This window comes from Desmodus rotundus, chromosome 11, assembly GCF_022682495.2.
Source record: "Desmodus rotundus isolate HL8 chromosome 11, HLdesRot8A.1, whole genome shotgun sequence".
Taxonomy (NCBI): Eukaryota; Metazoa; Chordata; class Mammalia; order Chiroptera; family Phyllostomidae; genus Desmodus; species Desmodus rotundus.
The window spans coordinates 58,595,703-58,622,285 of NC_071397.1; the positions used below are offsets into that span (position 1 = coordinate 58,595,703).

The window sequence follows — 26,583 nt, forward strand, 5'->3', positions numbered from 1 at the left end:
CCAAAAATAGGGATCAGATCTGTGACTGAGGATCTCTTTCCTAAGCTCTTCTTTACAAAGCTGCCAGAATGGCTGCAAGGCAGACTCCTTATTTGTTCGGTGGGGGAGCATTTGCTAAGTGTCCCTTACGCTCGTCAATCCACTCACACTTGCCCTGTCAGCTGCGTGTGTGAAATAAATATGCAGCGCAACAGTTTTACTACTTCTTTACGGTATTCTTTTTACTTAGTAATTATTATGCAATTTTGTTTTCCGTGAAATGCCTCTTTTAGAATATGTTACAGTAAAGAGTAAATCGATGAATGATCTGTAGCAACAAAACAGGCTTCAAGATTGGCATGTTATCATCTCACGTTTATTCTGCTTTCTAGTCACATTAAGTAACTTCACATTTAAATGAATAATTGCGGCCCACCACAACAATCCAGCTCGCTTTCACCAGAGGAGGTAGCAAAAAGCGAATTCTGGAAACTCAGATGTGTTTCCACATCAGTCCACTCTCCTGCTGAGAGTGCTCACTGGCTGCTTCGAGAGAAGCAACAGCTCATTTAATGGGGCAAGAGAACAGATTTGAACAAATCTGAGGAAATAGCTGAGAATGCACCATTCATTCTCCCAGTTCTGATGCAGAAAAGGACAAACTCCCCATATTCATCCTCCCCCCATTTAGCCAAATGAGAAATACAGAAAAATTGGCAAAATTTATTCACAATGCAGAAGCTGAGATGAGTAAAACAGCAGGCAATGGCATGTTGCCTCTCGGTTTGATTTATGAAAATATGAGTGAACTCAATTTTCTTTATTTTGCTATTTAATTTTGGGGAAGGATGAAGAGAGTCTTTTTTTATAATTATAAAACTTCAGACTTCGATGTCATTCATCACAATATTGTTTGGAATTCTGAAAATGTCTTGTCAGGGGTGACCTGGGCTTTTCAGGACTTGAAAGTTGATAGAAGTTGGGTAACCGAATATCGTAGTGGTATCTTTTTCCTATGTACACCCTGTCATTCAAGGCATAGAGTTTATCTGCAATGTCACTGCCAATTAAAACTGAAAACAGGCGGGAGATGTAACGATGCTGAGCGAAGAGCAAATACAATTTCTTTCTCCTCCAAGACACATACCGGCAATCAGTTTCTGCTGTGAGGGTTACCTAAAAAAATAAATAAGTAAAACCACATATAAACAAGGATTAGGGAACAAGAAAAGTTCTGCCACATTTTTTTGTGCGCCAAATTTTAAATAAATTTTCCTTCTGCTTTTTTTTAGGTTAAAAGAGCCCACTGACCCCCCAAATTCATTACTATACATACAATTTATAACATGAACAGCCACAACATTGTGCCCATCTCAAATTTATCTGTTTTCTAAATTCTGATATCTATATTTTGCATTTCACTGAAGAGCTCCTTATACTAAAATATAATAAAGTTGGCTAATGCTAGAGAAGTATTTCCAAGTCAGTACTGAGGACTGTGGACATTTAACCCTCATCCGGTTTCAGTAGTACAAAATAGAATTTATTTACCTATTCTGCATATGTACATGAATTTGTATTTGTAGACTCACATATGTTACATGTATCAATCATAAGGGAATAGAATATACTATAATGAATTGAACCTACTGAACTAATTATCCTTCAAAACTACCAGACACGGGCAGCAGAACATAGATAGGAGGTTTAGCATTTTGTTGCAAACCAACGGCATTTTAAATTTTAAAAATCACTAATTTTGTAATAAGGGTGGGTTTTTTTCTTGGTGTTTTTTAAGCCATCACAGCAGCAGTGTTTAGGGTACAGTCAAATCTCAATGAATTATATTTTAATTCCCATATATGGAGTTAAGCAAAAAAAACAAAATCGGAATATTTCTCATGAACTCCTTTCTGTCATATGAAACCCATTTTTCTCCTTGTTGCTGGACCTATAAAGTGACATTCCCCAGCCAGAACCAGGTGGTTTTGGGAAGCCACGCATGCTGCACTCTACATTCCAGAGTTGAACATAAATTATTCCGCTGTCACCTGCTGCTGTGTTTGTTTATCTGCTTGGGAGGGGCCGTGTTCACCGTGTGCACCTGTTGCCCCTTACCTGAAAAATGCCTTCCTCCGTGGGTCTCAGTGAGTCCCATTCAGGAGAATCCAGGAACTGGAAGGGGAAAATGTAATGCAGAAATTCGCCATCAGCTGTCACTCTGACCCTACCCAAACACAGAGAAGAGCATTTATGAGGAGGAGAAAGCCAACACATAACTGGGGGCGAGGCGGGGAGCAATATTTCAGATCTCTGATGCCTTTTGTTGCTATAAAAATTCTGAAGGGAAAAATATTAAATCATACATTACAGTAAGTGACAAATCTCTCAGATTCATGTACTGATGTTCCTCACACAGGTAAATTCTGGAATACTGGGCAAAATTCATCAGAAAATTCATCAAGCTGTCCAGTTATGATATGTGCCCATTTATGCATGCATTTCAATAAAGAGTTTCTTCAGTGCACTCAGATTTTAAATTCAGTAGAACACTGAAGAACATAAAAGATTACCACTGTAAAAACCTGCGTAAATTAAATACTTAACCTTTTTAAAAAACATAAATAATCACATTGTTCCCTCCCCCAAACTTTCTGTTACATATAATATATTATGTACTAATTTATATAAAATTGACCCAATTGACCATTGAACAACATGGGTTTGAACTGTGCTGGCCCACTTATATGCAATTTTTTCAATAAATACCATAAACACATTTTCTCTTTCCTACAGTTTTATTAATAAGTTTTTCTCAAGCTTACTTAAAAGAAAGAATACAGTATATAATGCATATAACATGCAAAATATGTGTTAACTGACTAAGTGATGGGTAAGGCTTCTGATCAACAATAGGTTATTGGTAAAGTTTCTGGGGAGTCAAAATTTATACATGGATTTTTGACTGTGTGGGGGCCAGCATCCCTGCCTCTGTGTTGTTCAAGGGTCACCTATCTACCTACCTATCTATCTATTTATCTAAAATGAGGTGCACCCACATTGCTTCAGCAAACAGGCAATTGCTAGAAATTACTGAAAGAGTTGATCATTACCAAATGTAATGTTCTCTATTACTTAAAAGAATGCCCTATTAGAGTCTACTTAAAATATTTTGCACGCCAGCATAAGTATTATATTAATTTAAGCTGGCATCATCCTCATAACTTTCAGTGATTAGCTTGGAAACACATAGCATATCCAGATAAATCAATTCATACATTTGATTTCTAAGAAGAAATATCAAGGCTCTAGATTATTTCTTGCTTCAGGCAAATAATACCATGTACTCTGAATGCCTATGTCCATGACTCATGTGTCAGGGGCTTTCCCATGCCACAGGGTGTTAAATACACACAAGACTACGCTACCCTGAGATAGAAATGTAGCAGAAAGGAAGAGAAGCTAATAACTAGAAGAAAGACATTCAAGCACCAAGAGTACAAACCTTCCTGAAATAAGCAGAGAGAGTTTATCAATAGAGGTTTTCCCCTGCATGGCATAACTGTGCTCCTTTTCCAAAGTGACCACTTCAGAGCTCAGAGCAATCGTTCTGAAGACAGGCAAAGAGGTCCCCAGAGGCTGGAAAAGGGAGCTATACAACAGCTGGAATTCTCGGGCAAAGGTTATGCTGTGCACTTGGTATGCAATATGAACAAATTGCATGAAGCAGATAATAAAGAGTACAAAGTTCCAGGAAAATATGTCGGCTGCACAGATATCTACCCAGGCCCAGACAGCAGAGCAGAGAAAACCTAACCCCAGCAAACTGAAGACATAAAGGTGTCCGAAGAATCCACTGCCACCCATGAAACCTACTACAAATAAAATACTGGCAAGATGATAAATGGCTCCTTCAGCCTCTTGCTTCCAGGTTGTGCAGACGGGGTGTTCATCTATCAGGTTCTTCCATAAACTTAAATTTCTTTCCATGGCTGTATTACCGTCTGGTTCACTTTTTCGTTGATGTTAGATGATTCTGAAATGAGTAATTAAGTCCTTTGCTTCTCCATCATCCAACTTTTGCTAAATCCTCACAAAACCAGAGAAAGCCTGGACCCTGGCGTTGTGGTGATTAAGGGTGTGGAATGTGTGGATCTTGGAAAACTAATAATCCCATGGTGCCTCTGTAAGTTCGTCTGGGCTTCTGATTTCGATGTAGTCCACTAATATTTTGTGGTTTCCTGTGCAAAAAACCCAAAAAGGATCTAATTAAACAAGGAGAATTGAGACGTATATTTAATGCATCAACAGCATTACTTATTGAAGATAAACTATTTTCAATAAAGTTGTAATATTTTCAGCACCAATGCTATCAAGTGTTACATTTCTAGGATATGGAAAGTATATTTTTAGAGTACACTTATTAATAATAATAAATTATTAACAGACATTTTCATATTTGTTAGGATTAACTAACTACATAACTACATTAACTATATTTTCCAAAGGAGCTGAGTGGTATAATCAGCTAGTTTCTATAACAGTAGTTCAATATACTTCAGAATCACTTGGGACAGTGGCTAAAAGTGCAGAGTCATAGATCATTTCCAAGACAAACTGACTCAGAATCTTCTCTGGTAGGGAGGGAGGAGGTACTACATGTTGGAATTTAGGATGAGGTGCCCACATGATTTTGTGCATCAATCCATGGCCCTCCATGGCCCACCCTTTGAGAGATATATTGGACAGTATCTCAACCAGAGAGGCCAAGTGCTTTATCCCAGACCACTGGGCGGTGACAGAGCAGAGCGGCAGCACATGAGCCTGTGCGCTGAGTTCCATCCTGCGGCCTCTCCTGGAAGATGTTTTAAATGAGGCACTTTACGGAGTCCTAATAAATAAATAAACATAGGGAACGCATAACCGAAGTCGGATCTTAAGAGTACATAGTAGGCTGTAAAATGTTTAGTGACTTAGATATAAATATTTGAGAACTATAAACTCAGTTCTACTTTACTGTATTAGACACTATTTTAGATGTAAGGTTGCATCCTTACAACTAAACAAATATTAAAATTCCTGCTACTTGCATATTTATTTACCAGATGGTCAAAATGTTACCAACTTGTTTCCCTACACATATATTCTCTACCCTTTCAGCCATATGGTAAAAATGCTAATATGTGATCTGAGTCACATATTTAACCATGATGAAGAGCTGTAGGATATGTGTCATTTACCACCAGTCTTCTTAACAATAAATGGTTTCATTGTGAAGCATTCATTACATTCATTTTTTTCTCACAATTAACATTCAAAACCCTTGAACTTGTGTGCTATATTTAGTGTTATTTTTGAGACAGATTATTTCCAGAACACCTGTTAATAAAATATCAGGTATCACATATTTTGTTTCACAGAAAAAAATATACACACAGAGGTGAAAATGACTTCGCTGAAGTTTAAAAAAAGGGACAGTGCAATCATCAGCAGAACTAGAAATGGAAAGAAAGATGCTGCTGCTGCTGAAGTTCCTGACTTTTCTTCCTGGATGGAGATTCTTTTCTCAGCAAGTAATGACTTTACGAATGCTACCAGGAGAATCGTTAAAAGAAGCAATAATAGTAATAATAATAATAGTGACATAGACCTATAACTTACTGTGATATTGTTTTTACTCAACTTGCTTTCAAATACAGTTCAAATATTCTGCCTCACCCAAATTATCGCCTCTTCCTGACACTCTGAGACCGTGAGATTCAAGGCAGACTGGCCAGCCCTGATCATGTTTAACTTCTCATCTTTTAAATAAAACACAAAATTATATACTACTGGATATTAAAAGAAAATTTTAAAAAATAAAATGGGTACTGAGAACTGTGAAATACCAGACTGTAAATGTCAATCTCCCTGCTGTTTTACTTCTAAAATGAGGGTATTTTCCATTAATCACTTCCTCAGGATACCAAACATAGCCTCTAACGCCAATATTAAAGAGCTCTTCTAGTGGAGCTCTGAACTTTGGTTTGAACTTCCTTAAAAATTTATAATCCTTGACAAAATGTTAAAATGATCCTAATGGGGAAAGGCCATGTAAACTGTCTATGGCAGTTCAGAAGGGAGCTTATGGATATCTTGTCCCCTTAATACCTTGGCTTCGGGGATATACTGGGTCGCGTCTACTCAGAGTGTGACCCTTTATGGTTACGAGAGGAAATGTGCTTCGGGTCTTTCCCAGTCAGCTTCTGTTTCAGTAAGCTGCCACCAAGCCGTCTTCTATCTTTGATACTGTCTCACTGCCCTGATTACATTACTCCACACCCAGCCTTTCTCCACTTGGTGTGTTTTCATTCAGTCACCAAAACAGATGTACTTTATTAGAAGAGGAAGGAAGTGACAGGGGCAGGTGAGGAGCATGGGTGTCCCTTTGGTATGTGCCAGCTGTGGTAGACAAATGTTGAACATGATTCATCAACCAACTGCGAGAGGCTTGTAGGCCTGAAGTCATGTTTTTGGGTAAATAAATGCTAGAATGCCAAAGTGACACAATGGATATATTAAGCAACAAAATCAATCTTCCTTACAAAAGAAGTTAGCACGTGGTGATACAAATGATGGAGACAAACTTAAATGCAAATAAACCCAGTAATTCCAAGTACCAGCACCCCCACCTTTTCTTTTTAAATTTTAAGACCCTGAGTAGTTATATAAAAGGAATAAAGAAATGTAAAGGAAGGTATAAACTTGGTGGCAAACTGATAAAGATTAGCTCAGACTTTGCATAGATTTTTCAGAATTTGTACATTATCTCATTGCATCATACTTATTGTCACGAGGGAGGCAGGATCTGAATCATCGTGCCCAGCTTACAAATGAAAAAGCAGGGCACAAGATTGGGTAAGCCGCTTGCTTCAGGTGAAACAGGCAGTAAGTCCTCACAGCAGGTGGAAGCTCAAGTCCCGCTCTGCTCAGCCTCATGTCTCTCCAGCAGCCAAGGCCCCCTTTCAAGCCTGTCAACCCAATATTAACATTGGTATTAGTGTTGGGAGACCAAAGTGGGATATTCTGCCAGGACTGGTTTGCCAGGAAAATAATGACCCTAACACTGGATATTTAAGACCTGCTATATCCGCTCGTACTGTTCAATCTATAATGCTTAGGATACTGCCAGGGACAAAGGTATGGAAAGCCACTCATGGAATGATTTGCTCTATAATTATTTAACATCAGCTAATTTCCTCTCTTAGAATCTGAAATTCTGAAGGGACAAAGAGAAATGTTTTTGTATATCTAACCCCTGGCACCCAATGGCTGTTGATTGAATACATTGGTGTAGAGGCTCTGGATTCCCAGTCTCAATCCAATTGAATGGACAGTCAGTCACTTAGGGGAACAGAAGTGGGGAAGATCCCAACATCCAAGATACTTCAGTACAAAGACACTGAGGAAGTGAGACATCACTTATTTACAATGTCTGGCATAACTCCAAATTCACAGGGGAATCCTTTTGTCTTCTTACAACCTTGAGCTCCTTAGGTAAAGCAGCTGAATTACTGACCCGATTAAAAACTTTGGTAACCGGTGGTATTGAGTTGTTGTGGTTGCTAGGCAACCTAAAAGTTCAAAATTCCATCAATATTCTTCTCATTAATTGGAATCAGATCCTAACTTTAGTATGTGTTCCATTTGTGAAATAGTCATTTACATGAAGTTGGCTTTCTCTACTTATCCTCACGGAGGTATGCTTGCTCAGCAACTATGTGCCAGACATATTTAAAAAGTTATCTCGCTTAACCTTCACAATAACCCTATGAGGAAGGTACTATTCTATCCATCTTACAGATGAGAAAAGAGAAAGTCAGCGAAGGTAAATAAATTGTTTCAGTTCACATCGTTAAGATTGGAGCTAAGATTCCAACCAGGTCTGCCTGACTCTGAAGTTCACAGTCTAAACCACTTCATTCTGCTTCCACAGTACCAGGTTTTAGAAAACGTGGGCTTCAGTTTCCTCCCTGCCACTTACAGCAGCTCAGGGATGTTTATTCGTCAGTGAGACAGGGGCAATGTTACCTATTCCGTCCACTCTAAAGGGTCCCGGAAGATTCAAAATACATAATAAAAGCTCTTGGCAAAATTTTATGTAAATAGCAGTACCATAACTGTACTTGCTGCTTGCGTGTGAAGAGCTGAGCCATTTGGACAATATAGTTTTAACAACTCTTTCTTTCCCCTAGAGGACTACAATTGAAGACAGAAACACAAATGATCACTTTTGGCTGCTGTCCCTCTTTAAGTTAATAATTCTAAGTTTACTCATTCCTTTGGGATAGTCTCTGTTATTTTTCCCTACTTTGTGTCCTGACCTCCTATTATTGGTAGGTGTAGACCTATAACCAACCCACCCTTGAGTCTTCACTTTCCAAATACCAAGAAGCCAGTTATTGGAAGCCATCAACGGTCTTGTAAACCTTAGCTCAGACTTCAGACTTTCCCAGCATATCCTCAGATCACCTGCATCAGAATCACCTGGGTGGCTCATTAAAAGTGATCCTTCCCTGGCTCCACCCTGGGAAGCCTTGGTGGAGCCAGGGAAGGGACCCAGGAAGATGAATTTCTAATGAGCTCCCAGTTGATCGTTCTGCACACTGTTGTTTGAGAGCCATTATTTTATGTTGTTCTTGAATGGTCTCTGAATTACCATTGCTTGTTTGCAGGCCTCAGCTTTGGCCACTCCTGTTGACCACTGGGCTGTCTTTCCCGGCTGGCGGTCACTCAGCGCATCGCTCTTTGCTCTCTCGTTCTATCCGTGGCTGTAGTACCGGTGTTAGCACACCATTCTGCTACGCTCTTGGTCCATTTCGCATTACTACTGAAGAGAAGGGCTCTGGTTTTAGCTGTACCCCTAGATATGTGACTTTACTATTTCTAGACCTGTCTCCTCAGTGCTAAGGTGAAAAAGTTGGACAAAATACTATGAGGTCCTTTTAGCCCTAAAATAACATGCCTCTGTGTGGAATAGAAGATTCTTCCAAACATGGGTCAAAACACACAGTGGAGTGGCAGAATGGAATGAAGACTGCAGGTCTTAACAGCAGGTTTACACTGGGGCCAGCTACAGAGGTGGTTTAATTAATTACTGAAGGCCTGTGTTGGGGCCCAGGCACTGGCTTTTTTTTCTTTTTCTCCACAAACTTACCAGGGATTTTGATGTGCAATCAGGGTTAAGGAGTATTGAACTAAAAGACAGGAAAGGGGGGCAGGGGTGAGAGACATCAGAACATTCTATAGAGTAAAGGATCTGGATTTTAATGCTTATTTTTAGGGTCTGGAAAGGCACTTTTTCTCCTTGTGTATTCTCACTTCCATGTTTCTTCAGAAAGCAAGACATTTTCCTTCCTAACCACTCATTATTGCAAGAAAACTCAAGATTTGTGGATATTTTGCACTAGCCTTTCCTTGATACAGTGGCCTGAAGTGCCCCTTCTAGGTTCTGAGTTTTGTGGCCTTTATTATTTCTGTACACTTCCATTACATATTATGTTATCTTGATGGATATAATATATAATATATAAAATATGTAATGTTTGTTATATATGCATTATATTTTATTATAATTATATATCATAACTTGACTATTCTCAGTTGTACATAAATAATTTTTAAAGACATGAACATAGTATGTATATTTTTAAAATATCAGCTTCATTGATTGATATGTATGTAGGTATACAGGGTGGGGCAAAAGTAGGTTTACAGTTGTGAGTCCGTGAAACAGTTTATTCTTGTATTACTATTTATTAATTATTGTATTATTTTCCATCAAAACAAGTATACACCTAATTTGCCCCACCCTGTATATGCTTGGTATCCCCTCTATCTAGAACGGAGTGAGTCTTCAAGAAATGTTCGCTGACTGATAAGGACAGCAGTGCTCAGGTGGGAAAGAGTGTTTGGAACAGTTCGGGAACGAACAAGTTAATAAATCAGGAAGCCCAAGTGAGAGGGGACTGAATCAATGGTTTGGGTGTTGGATTAAAAAGAAAGGAAAGTTAGACTGTGAGGAAGAAGTCAAAAGAGGAAGCGTCTCCACTGAGACAGGAACAAAGAAAGGTGGAAGACCTTTTGGAATTGTAGGAGATCCCAAAGTTCAGAAAGAAATCAGAAAAAGGGGGGCTCAGCTTTAGTCATGTTTAATCTGATGCCCTCAGTCTAAAATTCAGAGCAGGCTGAGAAGCAGGATGGACACTTTTAACAGTCACTATTCACGGGACAACAGTGAATAAAGCCTGGGGCTGGCAAGAGTATCTAGAAAGTGAGTAGAGAGAGAAATGAGAGTCAACGTTAAGCGCTCACAACCAGGAGCCTTCGAGGAAACTGGGGAGTTGTGCTGTCCAACCCAGGGCCGCCGGCTGCCTGTGGCTGGTCTGAATGAGGTGTGTTGGGCATGATGGATTTTGAAGACTTAGTACAAAGATAAGGAATATGTCATGAATAATTTCTATATTGGTTTCACGTTGAAATGATAACGTTTTGGAAATACTGGGTTAAAGAAAACATTACTAATGTTAATTTTGTCCATTTCTCCTTATTTTTAATGTTCCTACTAGAAAAGTTAAAATTTCACATGTGGCTTGCATTATATTTCTCTAGGGCTGTGTTGGTCTAGAATCTCTCAAGTAGCACAGACAGGAAATGAAAAGACTTGGCATGTCACTGTGCAAACCGCGCATATGTATAATGTATAAGTATAGAAATGCGGAAAAATTATCTAAGATTAAGTCGATATAAATGTAAATGATACTGGCTACAATATTCACTTGTTCCAGTCAGTCAGATGTTATCCAAGGCATAGATGTCGCCATCTGGTGTCTGCCTACACAGAGGGCCAACCCCATCACAGCTCTTGGCCTTTATCCTGCTTTTTCTTTTTGCCTTACAATTCCACTTTCCCAAGCAATTATATTTACATGGTTTCTCTTTCTCACTTCCATCTTCTGCTGATACCTCATGGAACACACTGGAAATCCTAGACAGATAATCTCCTAAGTTTTATACTGGAGATTGATTGTGGCTCTCTAGACCCCACGGGGTTCACACCAGCCTTTCTTTTCACATAACACGTGAGTCTCTTCATGCACCACGAGTCTCCTAGACTGGAGTGTGCCTTTGACCTTCCCATACCAATGAGAGCTTGGCTCCTCTTGAGACTTGAGGTAATTAGAGAACATGCTTAGAGGCTGTGATTCTCACATCTCAGCCAAAGTCACATTTGATTATCTCCAGCCATGCATGATTTTCCACTTAATCATACTATGGTAGGCAGAATCTAAGATGGTCCCCAAGATTCCTGCCGCACTGGTGCGCACACCCTGTAAATACCCTCTGCTTAAGTGTGCAGTACCTGTGAATGGGGCAGATGCTGCCTTGATTAGGTACCATTATATGGCAAATGGTGCTGGAATAGTCACTCCTGTGATTATGTTAAGTTATGTAAGACTCCACTGTAGGACTGGAAAGGGATTGGAAATTAGAGAGACATATTCCTACTGAAATATGTTTTTTCCACAAAAACACCATATTGTGAACCTCCTATGGGGGCCACAAGGCAAGGAATTACAGGCAGTCTCTGTGAACTAAAAGAAGTCCCCAACCAATAGTTACCAAGGTAATGGGCAACCTCAGTCCTACAACCACAAGGAGCTGAATTCTGACAAGCACCTCAAAACTGGGAAGAGGACCCTGGGCTCCAAATGAGGAGTGTAGTAGCGTGGATGACTCCTGCACTGCAGGCTTTGAGACCCTGAGCAGCAGATCCACTTCAGCCACGCCTGGACTCCTGACCCACAAAAACTCTGAGATAATAACCTGCTGTTTTAAGTGACTACGTTTGTGATAATTTGTTACAAAGTAATAGAAAATGAATACACGCACAATTATGAGTACTCACTACACATGAGGCTTTCCATTAATCTAATAAGCTACATTTTATAATGAACTTGGAATACAGGTCTATGGAGAAGACACTCAATCCTTGCTAGATTTAGATCAGGCAAATGAGGTGAGAATGGTTCTTCAGTAGTATCAGGAAAACAAGACACTGTGAGAGGCCCTAGGAATTTCAAGTACATTTAAATTCACCGTAGTTCCCTGCACCACTTTATAGTTTTTCCTTTCATGGAGTCCGGTGGCCCCAACACCATTAAGCATTTAGACACATGGACAACTTCCAGAATAGTTATGTCGTTCATAACTAAGTTTGTGGTAATTTGTTTGTTACCAGATATATAAAATAAAGTTTGTTAACGCAAACTTAGTCACTTAAAATAGCACTAATTTATTATCTCCGAAATTCCTGGAATACTGTGTCTCCTTGGTGGACTTTCAACTTAGTCAGTTCTTGTAAAACTGAGCCATGCGTATAGGGCAAAAACTTGACATTTCAGACACATCCAGAGACTACACGCAAAAGACAGCCCACAGATACTCAAAACAAATGGCTCTGTAATTCTTGAATTGCGTGACTCTACCAAGTTTGGATGAGTTGAGCAATGGGAAATGCAATGCTCTTAATCCTCATATGCCACTATTACTACTACTACCAGCATCTAACATTTACTGAGCATTTACTTACCATGTGCCAGGCACGTTTCTAAGAACCCTAAAATATTGTGTCATTTAAACCTTACAAGTTTTTGAACTACGTAGTTTTATTGTCCCCATTTTACAGATGAGAAAAACTGAGGTATAGGGAATAAAGGAGGTTGCCTAAGGATACACAAATGACAAAGCCCAGACTTACTGCCAGGCAGGCAGATGAAAGTACCTGCGCTCTTAACCACCGTACCATACGGCTTCATTTACAGTTTAAATCTAAATATGGATTTACTAGAATAAATCAAGAGCATTCTTGTGTCCTCTCCCTTCAGATCTAGGTGCAATGAATTTAAACGTCCTCTTATGATATTACAATTTTTCAAGCAACAGAGGGTTAAAAGGGTGGGTCTTATGTTGAATCATCGACACTCTATAATTTTTGATTTGAAAAAACAGCAGTAAACCTCTCTTTCTCAAGCTTGTCATTTGATTGCTTTAAGTAAACAACCCACATGCTCGGCTTCAAGTTCTTCTGACTTTTCCATGTCTTGGAAATGGCTAAAGGGGCTGCAGGAAGCCGTTTACTTTGGGTCAGCTGCTACTAAGTCAGAACCTCACCAGAGGTTCCTGATGAAAGATACCAAGAGAAATGGATTCAAGGATACATTAAACAGTCTTTCCTTGATATGAGTCAAGAGTGGATACCTTCATTTCCCTCTCCTCCAAGTGACCTACATTCAGCAAATTAACTCACTTTTTCTGTGTTTATTTTAGTTAAGGTTCTCATGTCCCTTCCTGGCAAACACATCTAACAAGTTCATGTGTGCTAGCTAATTGTCTATAATCTTTTCTAGTTTTTTTCTGGCTAAATAATCAGGTGGACCCCACACTAGGGCCAGCAGTGTTTGAAACCACCAAACCAGCCACTACTAATGCTACAAAGAGCACTTCCGCAGGGCATGTTGATTTCTTTCACGGCGTTTGTATAGAGATAGAAGAAGCTTTCTCTCTGTGAGAAAGATCGCTCACTGTTTGGTGCTCACTCCACATGCTGAAAAACCTTTTCATTTTTTCTATTTCTTTCAGCCTTGTTGTTATTGACTTTGCAGAACTTGAAGTTACTCCCGCCAGAGATGTTTCTTTCATTTTTGTGGCATTGCCTCGCAGATCCACATTGTGGACCATTCCCTTATTCTTGAAGCTCAGGAGATACCACATATTCTCATGGCTCTTTAAAAATGTTTATCTCCAGCTTCTCTTCAGTATTGAAGCTTTCCTTTGTCATGCACTATCTGGCATTTTTGAAGCCAGATGTTTAGACATTCTTGGGATGCTGAATAACTGTTTTTATATAGGAAAGTTCACAAGTGCCAAAGAACAGCAAAACACAGTCTTTCAGGATAACATGCAGTGAGCCAAGGTAGCTGGTAGATGTTTGAGGTGTGTGTATGTTTGCTTTTTTGTGGATTCCTACATGGCTCGGCTCAGCTGGTTGCAGTTTAATGTGTTCACGGGGTATTTCTGCTGAGTCGGTCGTGCATAAGCAAGTGCAAAATTCACGTTATGCTCAAATTGTTCCCTAATATTTCAGTCGCATTAGAATTATGCTTGTCTTAGAAACAAGCATTATGGCATAACTGACTGTATCATTAACTTTCAAACAGCTAGGAAAATGGTATTAATATATGCAATAATTCAATAAATCCCTGCCCTCATGGAGCTTCCATTTTAGTGAAATTCAAATGGTGACACTAAGCCCAGTTTCAAATTTATGAGGTCTATTTTAAATAGCTAAAAATACCTCTTAGGTACAAATAAATGTAAGCTACTTAAAACATGTAAAGTCAGTTGTTGCATACTGAGTTTAAATAAATGCTATATTTTGACCTACAGTGTGAAGTCTTAAAAATCAAAATACAAGATTGTCATTTAGAACCTCAATCAAAAATTTAAAAAAAACCCATAGAAACTCAAAATATTTTATGTGCCTCTGGAGTAGCACATTGCATGCTAATGCATTTGTCTCCTTCTATTCGTGTATATGCAAAGAAAGACATACGGAATGGGCTGCACTTAATGTTAAGGATGGCAATTTGTGGGTGCTAGGATACTACTTTGATTTTTTGAGTGCATATCTGTGTTATTTGCATTCTTTATAATTTTATAAAACAATAAAGTGATTTTACATTAATTAAAAAAATTTTAAATACAAAGATTTCAAAGAATATAATAAAAGTCTATGAGCCCAACAACCAGAATTCACCAACATCAACATTCTCATTTTTGGGGTATTTATTATAACAAAAAATTCGAGAAAAAAATTGAAGATCACCATGGATTGTCCTCTAGTTCCATTGCCCGCCCACCACTCCCTATATGTAATTGTCTTTATCCTCCCAGTCTACATAGAATATTTTAAAAAGTTACGATTTAAAATGAAATGCAAGATTAGAAATGTGTCTTATAATGTGTTTTTTCAGAATCACACTTATTTCTGATGAATAATTTTAAATATATATAAAAACAGAGAAAACAGAATATATAGTAAATCCCCACATACCCATTACCCATATTCAACAATTGTCAACATTTTGCCAGAGTTTTTTAAAGTTAAAAGCAAAAACTGTAACCTGTTTATCTTACAGTTTGTTTAGTCAATAAACAAACACCTCCTAAGGAGGACAGGGAAAACCAGGATTAGCTGTGCCCTTACCACGTGCTAGGCACTAGGTCTTCTGTACACGGCCCATTTAGGAGTCACAACAACTCTGCAAGCTAATTATTGTCGTGCTCTCAGCATTGTCCTGAGTGGAAAATGAGGCTCGGAGAGAGACTCTTCCATAGGCTTGGTCAGTTGCTTATCTTTCATTGACTTAAACTCTCCTACCCCCAATTTCAGAGTGCATGTGAGATTCACTAGGGGTTACTATTCTGATGTCTCACTTTTGGGTTTCCCAACAATTACTCCCTGAATTCTCTGGGGCTGAGGAGGACTCAACATTACTACAGGGACTTTAAGTTAGAAACTTTTGGTTATTTAATTTAGAAAATACTTGTTATACCTTTCACTTTAAGACATTTTCCTTAGATAAAAGAAACATTTCCCCTATAAAAAATCTATTTAATGATTCAATATACTTTTGTAAATTCTTATATACTCTCTATAAGTCATAATCCCAGCTGACCAACAACTATAATTACAAAAAATAATTTCAATTGCAACTTGCAGGCTTGTAAACCTATCACGGATATTTTCCAAAGCAGTTTTGAAACTTCCTGACTGTGAAGTTGCTTACACGTTGCCGTGCTCATATACGACAGCATGTGCTTCATAACCATTCTTGACCTTCCCTGCAGACTGTTACCAAGTAAGTTACATGAGTGCTCCGGTGTGTCAGCTCAGCTCTATTAGTCAGTCTTGTGGTAAGAAGCATGGGATTTTGGTTTCCCATGACACATTTTCATTTAATAGCATAGAATATCACCATTTAGAAGCATAGGGTACACAATGATTCAGCTATTTGGAGAGGCTGATTAGATGAAGGAAATTCAACTATTTCTCCCAGCCTGTATGTATAAAAGTTTAGGATGAATAATGTCTTACTCTCGAGTTCAATTAATGTTAGTATCCCAAGAGGATTTGGGATAGAAAAGAGACTTAGAGTTCATCTGGGACCAGCAAGACCTCCTCATTTTGCAAACGTGGAAAGAGGTCCAATTTTTGTTTTGTTTATATTTTGTTTTCACGTAGTTCTTGTTTGGTTTTCTACTGCCGCAAAGAACAACGCCAAGTTACTGTACTGCCCCACCAGGGATGTATACGTGCAACAGTCCCTGGTATCAAAAACAACAAAAGAGCCACCAAACCTTAGTATGAACAGAGAGCAAAAAATTTTAAGGCAGCGATAAAACCCAATTACGACGTGTAAGCCTGCAAATTTGAAATACCTAACTACATGAGTTACAGTAAAAAGTTGGGAAGGAAGATTGTCACATTCTAAAAGTTTAGTAAATCAAATTAAATTACGTTCAAAAGTGGGCTTCTAATTCTACTTTTCCGTTTATTGTTTACATATAGATTTTTTTTTTTTTACGTTTTGCAAATATCTCCTGGCTAAGACATTTCTTTTTCACCATAGCACTATTACTGCATTTTGATTTTGTGCCTTTAACCTTTTCCTAAAATACAGACCCTTAATATGTATTATGCCTCTGTAACCGAGTTGGTGATGAGGTTTTCAAATTTCTTTCCTCCCTCCCTCCCTTCCTTATTTTGGCATCCCCAAACAGAGAAAACAGGTCAGTGTCCCCCTTTGATGAGGCAGCTTTCTCTTGCCCCAAATCAGTGCCCCCCAACCCTAGTCGTGGCCATTACAGACGAGGGACAGGAAACTCCCAGTCACACTGCGCGGCTTCCCCAAGGTGAAACAGAAGACTGCCAGGTCCCCTCGGGCCAGCTTTCCTTGCTTGAAAACCCGGCCTTCTTTCTTTGGACTCCAAACATGCCTGGGGCAAGAGTAGGGCCAACAAGATCTGGGCTGACGGATTCGCCCCTACGGACGGCTCCCGCCCGGCAGCCGCGGAGCTGCGCGCGGCGCCGCCCGGAATCTGGGCTCGCAGTTGGCCTGAGCGGGGCCGGGCGCCGGGCGGCGGCGCGGGCAGCGCGCAACGTGGGGTGGCGAAGCACCGGTGCTCCCGGGGGTCCGAGGCCCGCAGTCCCCGTCTCCGGGCGGGGCCTAGGCGAAAGCCGGCCGGCAAAGTTGTCCCCAGCGCTGCGAGGTGCCCGGCTGGGGACAGCTGCCACTGCGGCCCCACGGTCCCCTTCTTACCTTTCACTCCCCGGCCTTGCTCAGAGCTCCCGCCGCGCGCCCGCAGAAGTTTCCCAGCCTCGCGCAGAAGCCCCCAGCGCGGGGCTCGCGCGCCCCTCGCCGCCCACCCGGCCCGCGCCCTCCCAGCGCCCCGGCGCCCGGTGACAGGAGGCAGCTCCTGAGCAGCGCAGCGGCGCAGACCCGGGCCAGGCAGAGACGCGCCGGGACGCAGGGCAGGGAGGGCGGGCCCGGGCAGTGCAAGCCCCAGGGAGCAAGCCCCGTGGCCACTGCTCCGAGGGACTGCTGATCAAACCTAGCGGCCGCTGCGGGCAAAGTTTGCAAAGACCAGTTTTCGGAAGTGAACACTGCTCGCAGTCATCAAATAAACCCGGTATTCGCCGTTACACTAGGCAAAGAGCGGTGGTGAGGACTACTGGATTGAAAAGCTTCTGTAAATTTTCCCTCACTCTCCCACCCTCCCCTCCGCGCCCCACCCCCACCACACGGACACACCACGCACTAAATGAAACACATGACCCGAGGGGTATGGGAATATTGGATGTATAGGACAGGCAAAGGTTGGTATCTGGATTCAAATCAATGAACATCTAAAAAAAGCAATTGGGTAAAGATTATAGATAACCACAGGAAAAAACATTAAAGTGCAAATGATCAAAAAAAGTTCAAATCAGGAATAAACCAAATGCATGCAATTTAAGGCAAACATCAAATGCACTTTTTCCTCCTGTGAAATTCGTGAAGTTTTGTCTTGTTCGGTGGATTAAACTGTACGGTGGTTGCTGAGGGCCGGGGAAGCACACACCTTCCTCAAGGATTTGCATCTCCTCCCTTCTCTCAAGGTCCTTGCTTTCATTTCATATAAACACGTGGGTGACAGTGATGCCAGGAACCAACACTTATTGAGTAGTCAATGTCTCTTTTGGTCCCCAGAATAACTGCAGAAGTCGTTAATACAAGTGGTAAATTAACCTCCTTTAAATGATGCTGGAACTGAAAACAAAAGTACCCACATTCCTATGTCTGTGACTAGAAACCACTTGACTCCAAGGCCTTTGCTTACTCTTCATTCTAGAGGTTCACTCAGAAATGTTGGAAACACAGTTTATAATGCATCTAATCCATGGTGTGTGTGTGTGTGTGTGTGTGTGTAACTTTGAAGTGAGAAGGTCACAAGTTTTGACATCAGGTATACTCCAGGTTTAGACTTTACTTTTTATTTATTTTATTTATTTACCTTTTATTGTATTTATTTATTTCACACTACAATTTTTAAGGATTATATTCATGGTTAATTTTTAAAAATTCAGAAACAGCAGAGGTGTATTTGTGTGACAGACAGACTCCAAGGTGGCTCCACGATTCCCACCACCTGCTGGTGTTCACACCTTTGTAGCATCCCCTACTCAGGAGTGCAGTTGGGACCTGTGACCTGCTTGCAAACAATAAATATAGCACAGGTGATGGATGTCACTCCTGTGAAAACATTACATTACAAAAGACTCTGTCTTGCTGGCAAACTCTCTAGAGACTGGCCTTTCTGGCTTGATAAAGTTAGTGGCCATGTTGGGGAAGTCCACCTGGCAAGGAACTGTATGTAGGTGTCCTCTAGAAGCTGAAAGCAGCCTCTGTCCAAGAGTCAGCAAGAAGCCAAGGTCCTCAGTCCAACAAACATAAGGAAAAGGATTATTCCCCAGTCAAGCCTCCAGATGAGAATGCAAAGCAGAAGGCACCTTCATTGGTTTGTGGAACGCCAAGCAGATGACCCAGGTAAAATGTGCCTCTGTAGGGTCCTGACCCACCAAAAGTGTGAGATGGTAAATGTGTTATGTTAAGCCATTAAGTTTCTGGTAACTAATACAGGTCATATGTGCTGTTCAGATAGTCAACATATTAGTGCTCACAGTGTAGTTCGATAAATTTTGTGTTAAATATTACTGCCCTGTTGCCTTGATCTTCATTGCAGAGTCTCCAGAGGACAAAACCTCAGATAAAATGGTGCCTCACAGATCAGCCACGGGTCTAAGGCTCCCTGGGACTTCCAGCTGCATTTCTGCTTCAATGATTATGAGCCCAAGATCCAAAGCCTTCATCCCTTCAGTTCCTTTGAGATGTTCTCTTAACTAAATCCCTGTAGCTGGACAAGACACAGTCAACTCAGCTTGTACAAGTCAAGTTGCAACTGCAGTGTGAGAAACACTTAAGGTGAAGAACCAGAAGCAGGTTAAGTACTAACCCAAGTCCCGTTTAATCCATTTATCTTGGGAATGCTTTAATTTGATGCTTCCAGAGTCTTCCTTTTTTCTTTCCCCTTGATTCAACTTGCTCCTCCTCTAGCCTCAACCTTTGAGGTTTAGGTACTTGCTTGCTAATTGCCCCTACTTCTAGATATGAATCCAGACTGGTTTGCTCAGCACCCCTCCCTCTTCCTTCTTCTCTTCTTCCCTCCTCCCCTCCCCTTCTCCCTACTTCCTTTTTATCCCTTCTTTCTCCTGTTCTTTCATTTTTTAGTTCCTGTAGAATTCTCTCTATCCCTATTTTCTTTTTATTATAATTTTTTCTTTTCTGACTTTCAATAACTTTTTATTTTTTCAATTACAGTTGACATACAATATTATACTAGTTTCAGGTGTACAATCCAGTGATTAGAAATTATATGACTAAGTGATCACCCCAATAAATCTAGTACCCATCTGACACCATACATAATAATTACAATATTATTGACTATATTCTTTATACTGTACTTTACATCCCATGACTATTCTGTGACTACCAATTTGTACTTCTTAATCCCTTCACCTTTTTCACCCTTCCCCTCAATGCTCCTCCCATCTGGCAACTGTCAAAATGTTTTCTGTATCTATGAGTCTGTTTCTGTTCTGCTTGTACATTTATTTTGTTTTTAGAAGTGAAATCCTATGGCATTTGTCTTCCTCTTTCTGAACTATTTCACTCAGCACAATACCCTCCAGGTCCCTCCATGTTGTTGCAGATGGCAAGATTTCATTCTTTTTTATGGCTGAGTCGTACTCCATTGTATACATGCACCACTTCTTCTTTATCCACTCATCTATTGATGGACATTCAGGTTGCTTCCATATCTTGGCTATTGAAAATAATGCTGCAATGAACATACAAATGTATATGTCTTTTCAGCATAGTATTTTGGGTTTCTTTGAATAAATACCCAGAAGTGGAATTGCTAGGTCCTTCTTTGTCTCTTATTATATAGCCTTTGTTTTAAAGTCTATTTTGTCTGCTACAAGTATTGCTACCACACCTTTTATTTGTCTGTTTCCATTTTCATGAAATATCTCTTTCCATCCCTTTACTTTCAGCCTGTGTGTGTCTTTCCATCTGAAGTGAGTCTCTTGAAGACAGTGTATATAAGGATCTTGTTTTGTTATCCATTCAGCCTCCATATGTCTTTTGATTGGAACATTTAATCTATTTGCATTTAATGTAATTATTGATAGATACATATTTATTGCCAATTTATTGTTCATATTTTATATCTCTTCTTCCTTTTCTTAAAAAAGACCCTTTAATATTTCTTTTAATACTGGTTTGGTGATGATGAACTCCTTTAGCTTTTTCTTCTCTGGGAAGCTCTTTATCTGTCCTTCTATTCTAAAAAACTTTGCTGTGTAGAGTAATCTTGATTGCAGGTCCTTGCTTTTCATCACTTTGAATATTTCTTATTAATCCCTTCTGCCTGCAATGTTTCTGTTGATAAATCAGCTGATAGCCTTATGGGGACTCTCTTGCAGGTAACTAACTGCTTTTCTGTTGCTGCTTTTAACATTTTGTCTTTTTGTTTTTTAGTTTTTAAAAATTTCTTCAATTACAGTTTACATTCAACATTATTTTATATTAGTTTCAGGTATGCAGCATAGTGATTGGGTAATCATGTACTTTTCAAAGTGTTCCCCTTGATATTTCCAGTATCAATTGGAACCATATATAGTTATTACAATATTATTGACTATATTCTCTATGCTCTACTTTACGTCCCTATGTCTATTTTGTAACTATCAATCTGTGCTTCTCAGTCCCTTTACCTTTTCACCCAGTCCCCCCATCCCCTCCCCTCTGGCTACCATCAGTTTGTTCTCTTTAGCTATGAATCTGTTTCTATTTTGTTTGTTTGTATTGTTCTTTAGATGCCACATATAAATGAAGTCATATGGTACTTGTCTTTCTCTGACTGACTTATTTCACTTAGCATAACATCCTCTAAATCCTTCCATGCTGATGCAAATGGAAATATTTTGGGTTTTTTGTGGCCAAGTAATATTCCATTGCACTTATCAAGTTGTCCCAGAGGCTCCTTATGCTATTTTCATTTGGGGAGGATTATGTTTTCTTTTTGCTGTTCTGATTGGGTATTTTCTGCTTCCTTATCTTCCAAATCTCTCATTTGATCTTCTGCTTCTTCTACTCCACAGTTGATTCCCTGTAATGTATTCTTCATTTCAATTAGTGTGTTCTTCATTTCTGACTGGTTCTTTTTTATGTTTTCTATCTTTTTGTTGAAGTTCTCACTCTGTTCATCTACTCTTCTCCTAAGTTCAATGAGCATCCTTATAAGCAGTGTTTTGAACTCTGCATCTGGTAGATTACTTTTCTCCATTTTCTTCAGTTCTTCTTTTGGAGTTTTGTTCTGTTCTTCTTTTGAGACATGTTCCTTTCTTTGTCTCCCTGTCTTAGCTGTCTCCCTGTGTTTGTTTCCGTGTATTAGGCAGACCTGTTGCATCTCAAGGCTTGGTAGAGTGGCCTAATGTAGCAGGTGTCCTTCAGGGTCCAGTGGCACAGCCTCCTGATCACCCAAGCTGGGGACTCCAGGTGTACCCGCTTTGTGGACTGTGTGGACTTTGTATACCTCTTGTTGCAGTTGAGCCTTAATGTCTGTTGGGATCGCAATGGCAGGGATTTACACCTAGGCAAATCATCTGCAAGGACTGGCAGGAACTACTTGGAGGATTTGCTGTGCAGGGGTCAATCTCACATAGCATATGACTTAACTTCAGCAGAGCTCTGGTGCTCACTGGTTTTACCCCTTGAGTGTGTTGCTTGTGGAGGTGGTTGGGTGGTGGTGACTCAGTGTGGTCTGAAGATATCCACTGGTTGCACTGGCTCTAGGACCTCCCAAGAGGTACATGCCAAGGTCAGCTGCTACCTGTGTCCCGCCTGGGGCCACCTGGTATGATCTACAGAAAAATCTGCAGATGGCTGCTACTTGAACTGGACTTGGAGGTGCCCAGGAAAGGTCAAGCTGTAAACCAAGGCCAACTTCCACTAATACCAGGCCTGGGCCCACTTAGCAATAGGTATGTGGCCAGATGCTGCTTGTTTGAGAGATGTTAGGAAAGTCTGAAGCATGAGCCAAGATAGGCAATTTGTATGGGAAAACCAATAGAAACATCTTGGGTTAGGATGGCAAGTTAGGTGGGGCAGGGTCTCAGAGAATCATCAGGTCAGGGCAAACTGTGTTAGCCAGACTGATGGAGACTCAGTATGGTGCCCACCTACCAGCTCTATGGGGAAAGGTCTCAGATACAGAACAATGGCCTCTGCCAGCACTTCTGTCTCAGAGAAAGCTGCCCCTCTAGCTCTCGCCCTGATGCCAGATGGTTCCTTCCCTTATGTTCCTGGTGTCTTTTGAGCTGCTGCTCCAATGCAGGAACTCAGAGCAAGTGAGTCTGAGTAAGTCCGCGGAAGAGAGGGGGCCTTTTTAGATCAACTGCCTGGGATTCCAGAAGCCCTCCCTGTCATTCAGCTATAATCCTTGCTGTTTTTTTCAGCCAGAACTTATGGGGACTTCTCTTCTGGTACTGGAACCCTGGGCTAGAGGCCTGTGGTGGGGCTTGGACCCCTCACTCCCCAGGGGGGACCTCTGCAGCTGAGATATCCCTCCCAATTTTCATCTGCCACACATGGAAGTGGGACCAGTCCATTCTGTGTCTTTGCCCCTCCTACCAGTCTCATTGTGGCTTCTTCTTTATATCCTTAGTCGTAGGACTTCCGTTAAGCTAGATTTCAGGCTGTTTCAGAGAGAAATTTCATTTCAGAGTGAAAGTTGTCAGCTGCTTCCAGACGGAAAATGGCAATGTTTTTAGCTGGATAGAAACCCAGCAGGCCTTAGGGCAGCTGGGATTTGGTCAGGGGACTAGGAAACCTTCTGAGATGCAGCCATGCAGAGTGAGCCATCTTGATTAGCTCTCCATCAGCACCCAGGAAAACCCTCAGTCATTTCTATTGCTCTCTGAAACAAGTGCCACATGTTGTGTCCATATCTTTAGTTTGTTTGGGCTTTTGGGGTGAGTCTTCTCCATTTGAACTACTAGTGTCAGTCCCTTAAGAGATTCAAGAGCTTCCAGCTCTTGGGTGAAGGTCACATCTTACGGAAGGAGTCTGCACCTTTATTCACCCAAAAGCCCTTAGGAATACCTTCTGGGAGCAGATTGGGGGATCTCTGAGGAATGCAAGATTCTTACGAGTTTAGTGAGCACCTTTATCCAGGGAGCCTCTGGTTGGTTTAGAATTTCAGTGCTTCTGAACATCCATTTCTTGAGATATTTTTTGAAACATGAACCATGAACTTTTGCATGCCCCAGTGAGGCCCAGGCAGTTTTCGCCATTTTATTCCTCATCCCAAGTATATCTTTATATAGTGAAGGCAGCAAAGGACTTAGGTTAGGCTATAATATTAATTTTTTTTTGAAATAATAATACCTATATTTTTACATCATCAAAGTATGCCATCATTATTTCTACATAAATTTTGTTCTGAACAAGACACAAATTTAAGAAATTTACTATAAAGGTTAAATAATAGTTATATTTCAAATTGTAAGTAAAGCTGATTGACATAAAAATTAGTCAGAGCTAGACAATATCATTGTGGAGCCGATTCAAGAAGGATAAACACCGAACAATGAGCACATGAGCAGTAACCGAGTATGGAATTCTGTTTCTCTGGTCAAGTACAACATAATTGTAGTCAATTATCTCTCTATAAAAATTAATTGCAAAATAAATAAAAGTGGAGAAAATGACAATAGTCTAATAGCATGGGGGCAAAAGTAGGTTTATGGATATTTGTATGAAAAATAATACAATAATTAATCATAATAGAAGAATAAACTGTTTACACTTGTACTCACAACTGTATACCTACTTTTGCCCTACCCTATATGTATGGAGTAGGCTATACATGAAGAATAAATAATAATAAAGAAATGTATTTAAATGTTCACTTAGGAAATGAGAAAATTTAAATATATGAAAGAGCACGATTAAACTATTTTATATATTATAACCATTCAAAGAGAATATTCTTCTGTGCATCCCATAAAGAGAGTGTTACTACACAAGTAACTATAACTGGAAAACAAATCTTAATTTCTGGGATATGCAAGCAATTGTTCTCTCTCAGAAAACTGGACGGAGTGCTAATTACTATCTAGTAGCAATTTCGATACTCTGTGTCAAAGAGGTTCTAAGAAAGAATATTAAGCTCAGCCTTTGAGGTCCAAGTCAATGTTTGTGAAGGGGCCTCACTCTGCTCAAACACTCAGCCAATCCCTGAGACCAAGAGCCCAGTGACTGGGTGACGCTGCCGCTTACGGAACCTGGGAGGAGCTGAGGTTTTGGGGGGCTTGATTCATGGTAAGGGGCAGAGAGCAGAGTTGCCCATTTTTCTCTGTGCTTTTCAAATCACTGCATCAGTTACAAATTCATTCATTCAGCAAACATTGATAAAGGACTGCCCTGTCTCAGAAGCAGTTCTGGGCACAAATGGGCTGTGTCCCTCAGCCCTCGCTGCGGCTCTGTGGTTCATTGCCATGGCGTGACAGCAGTTTGAAAGTGGCAGCTGATTGCAAAGCCCAAGTTCCAGGGAAAATACACTCAGGAAAGAAAGCAGATCAGGCTTGAAATATATTCTGCCCACATCTTATAGCTTTAAGCCTGACTCACATGTCTTGATATGGTTGCTTTAAAGTATGGGAATAGTGACTGAGACATGTCTAATTTCCTGCCTTTTAGGTCATAGTTGGAATTGAGTCACGAAGAGGAAAATATTTTATGTAAAATGTCTCACAATAGTGAGCCCTCTGTCAGGGCTTGGTTTTGCTAAGATGTTAATTAAGGGGTCACATTTTAAAATCCAGTAGCCCTAAGGGATTTTAAAATCACAAATTATCTCTAAAGATTCAGAGGGGAGAATTAATGTTCAGAGTAAGTAAAGAAATGGAAAGTGGCTGAAAAACATAAATACAAACCCACTAAAGTGAAGAGAAAACAAAAGGATGGAGGTTTAAAGTCTTCTGTAAGGACTTTAAAACATTGATTATTTTCCGATACTACACTATATTCCAGACATAATCCTATTAAGAAATTGTAGGTGAAAACCTTACTGTTTAGATGCGTTGGTACCCTTCATCATGCTTAGCAGGATGTTTGTATCAGCATAATCCTTAGCAGTCTCAGACTGAAAACAACAGAACTGAAAAGAATTACAGACCTTCACAGAAGGTCATCAGAATAAAGCACAGCTGAAGCACAAACTCGACACAGTTCTGCAACTAGACTGATAATTTTGCCATTGGCCTGGTGAGGAAGGGCGATGGGCCCTTGCTGAATTTTCAGATTAGCAGAGCCCAGAGGGGCCTTATTGATCTAGCTCATCATTCATGTTAATTTCTGTTAGTTCTTTTTAGGGTTTAATATTAACCATACCTCCAAGGCTATAATTAAGATGATAAGATGATCTTGCTGATTTTGATGTTCAGTGGCATTAGATTTTTTTTAGTTTTTTTTTTTTCAAAGGAAAGGAAAAACATCTGACTCCTTAAAAATGCTGTACTGGATTGGAGCTGGGGGAAGAATCAAGAATTTCCTGTCCAGGATGGATTTCATTAGGGAGATGATGCAACTGAAGCCCTTAACACAGCATCAGGCACATAAGCTATTTCATCACTACTACTGTTACTGTTATCCATATCACAGAATATTTTTATATATCTGAATTCTATTTAAAAAATAAATACTTTGTATACTTTTCTGTTTTTTTCTTTTTCAATATTAACTATATTGAATGTATAGTCAGAAATAAAGCAATTAAAAGAAAAAAGAGCCCTTAAGAAAGAGCAAATCCACAAAAAGGGATCCTGACTAC

At 40.1% G+C, this 26,583-nt stretch overlaps 1 protein-coding gene across 1 annotated transcript; it reads right to left on the bottom strand.

Annotated features, from left to right (window-relative positions):
* Positions 1-339: 339 nt before the first annotated feature.
* On the bottom strand, positions 340-17,539 carry POPDC3 (popeye domain cAMP effector 3). Its single transcript, XM_053913980.1, has 4 exons — positions 17,403-17,539; positions 3,485-4,220; positions 2,098-2,206; positions 340-1,155 (listed from the first exon to the last, which is right to left on the bottom strand). Exons 2-4 carry the CDS (start codon positions 3,967-3,969, stop codon positions 874-876), a joined length of 876 nt encoding a protein of 291 aa, XP_053769955.1. The 5' UTR covers positions 3,970-4,220; positions 17,403-17,539; the 3' UTR covers positions 340-873.
* Positions 17,540-26,583: the final 9,044 nt, after the last annotated feature.

Bases quoted from the DNA above. Each gene is read 5' to 3' on its own strand.
- POPDC3 (XM_053913980.1), bottom strand. From the start codon at position 3,969: ATGGAAAGAAATTTAAGTTTATGGAAGAACCTGATAGATGAACACCCC. The intron at 2,207-3,484 runs GTTTGTACTCTT...GTGTTTGGGTAG, and splicing joins TCTCTGCTTATTTCAGGAAG to GGTCAGAGTGACAGCTGATG. The intron at 1,156-2,097 runs GTAAGGGGCAAC...TTATTTTTTTAG, and splicing joins CGGAGGAAGGCATTTTTCAG to GTAACCCTCACAGCAGAAAC.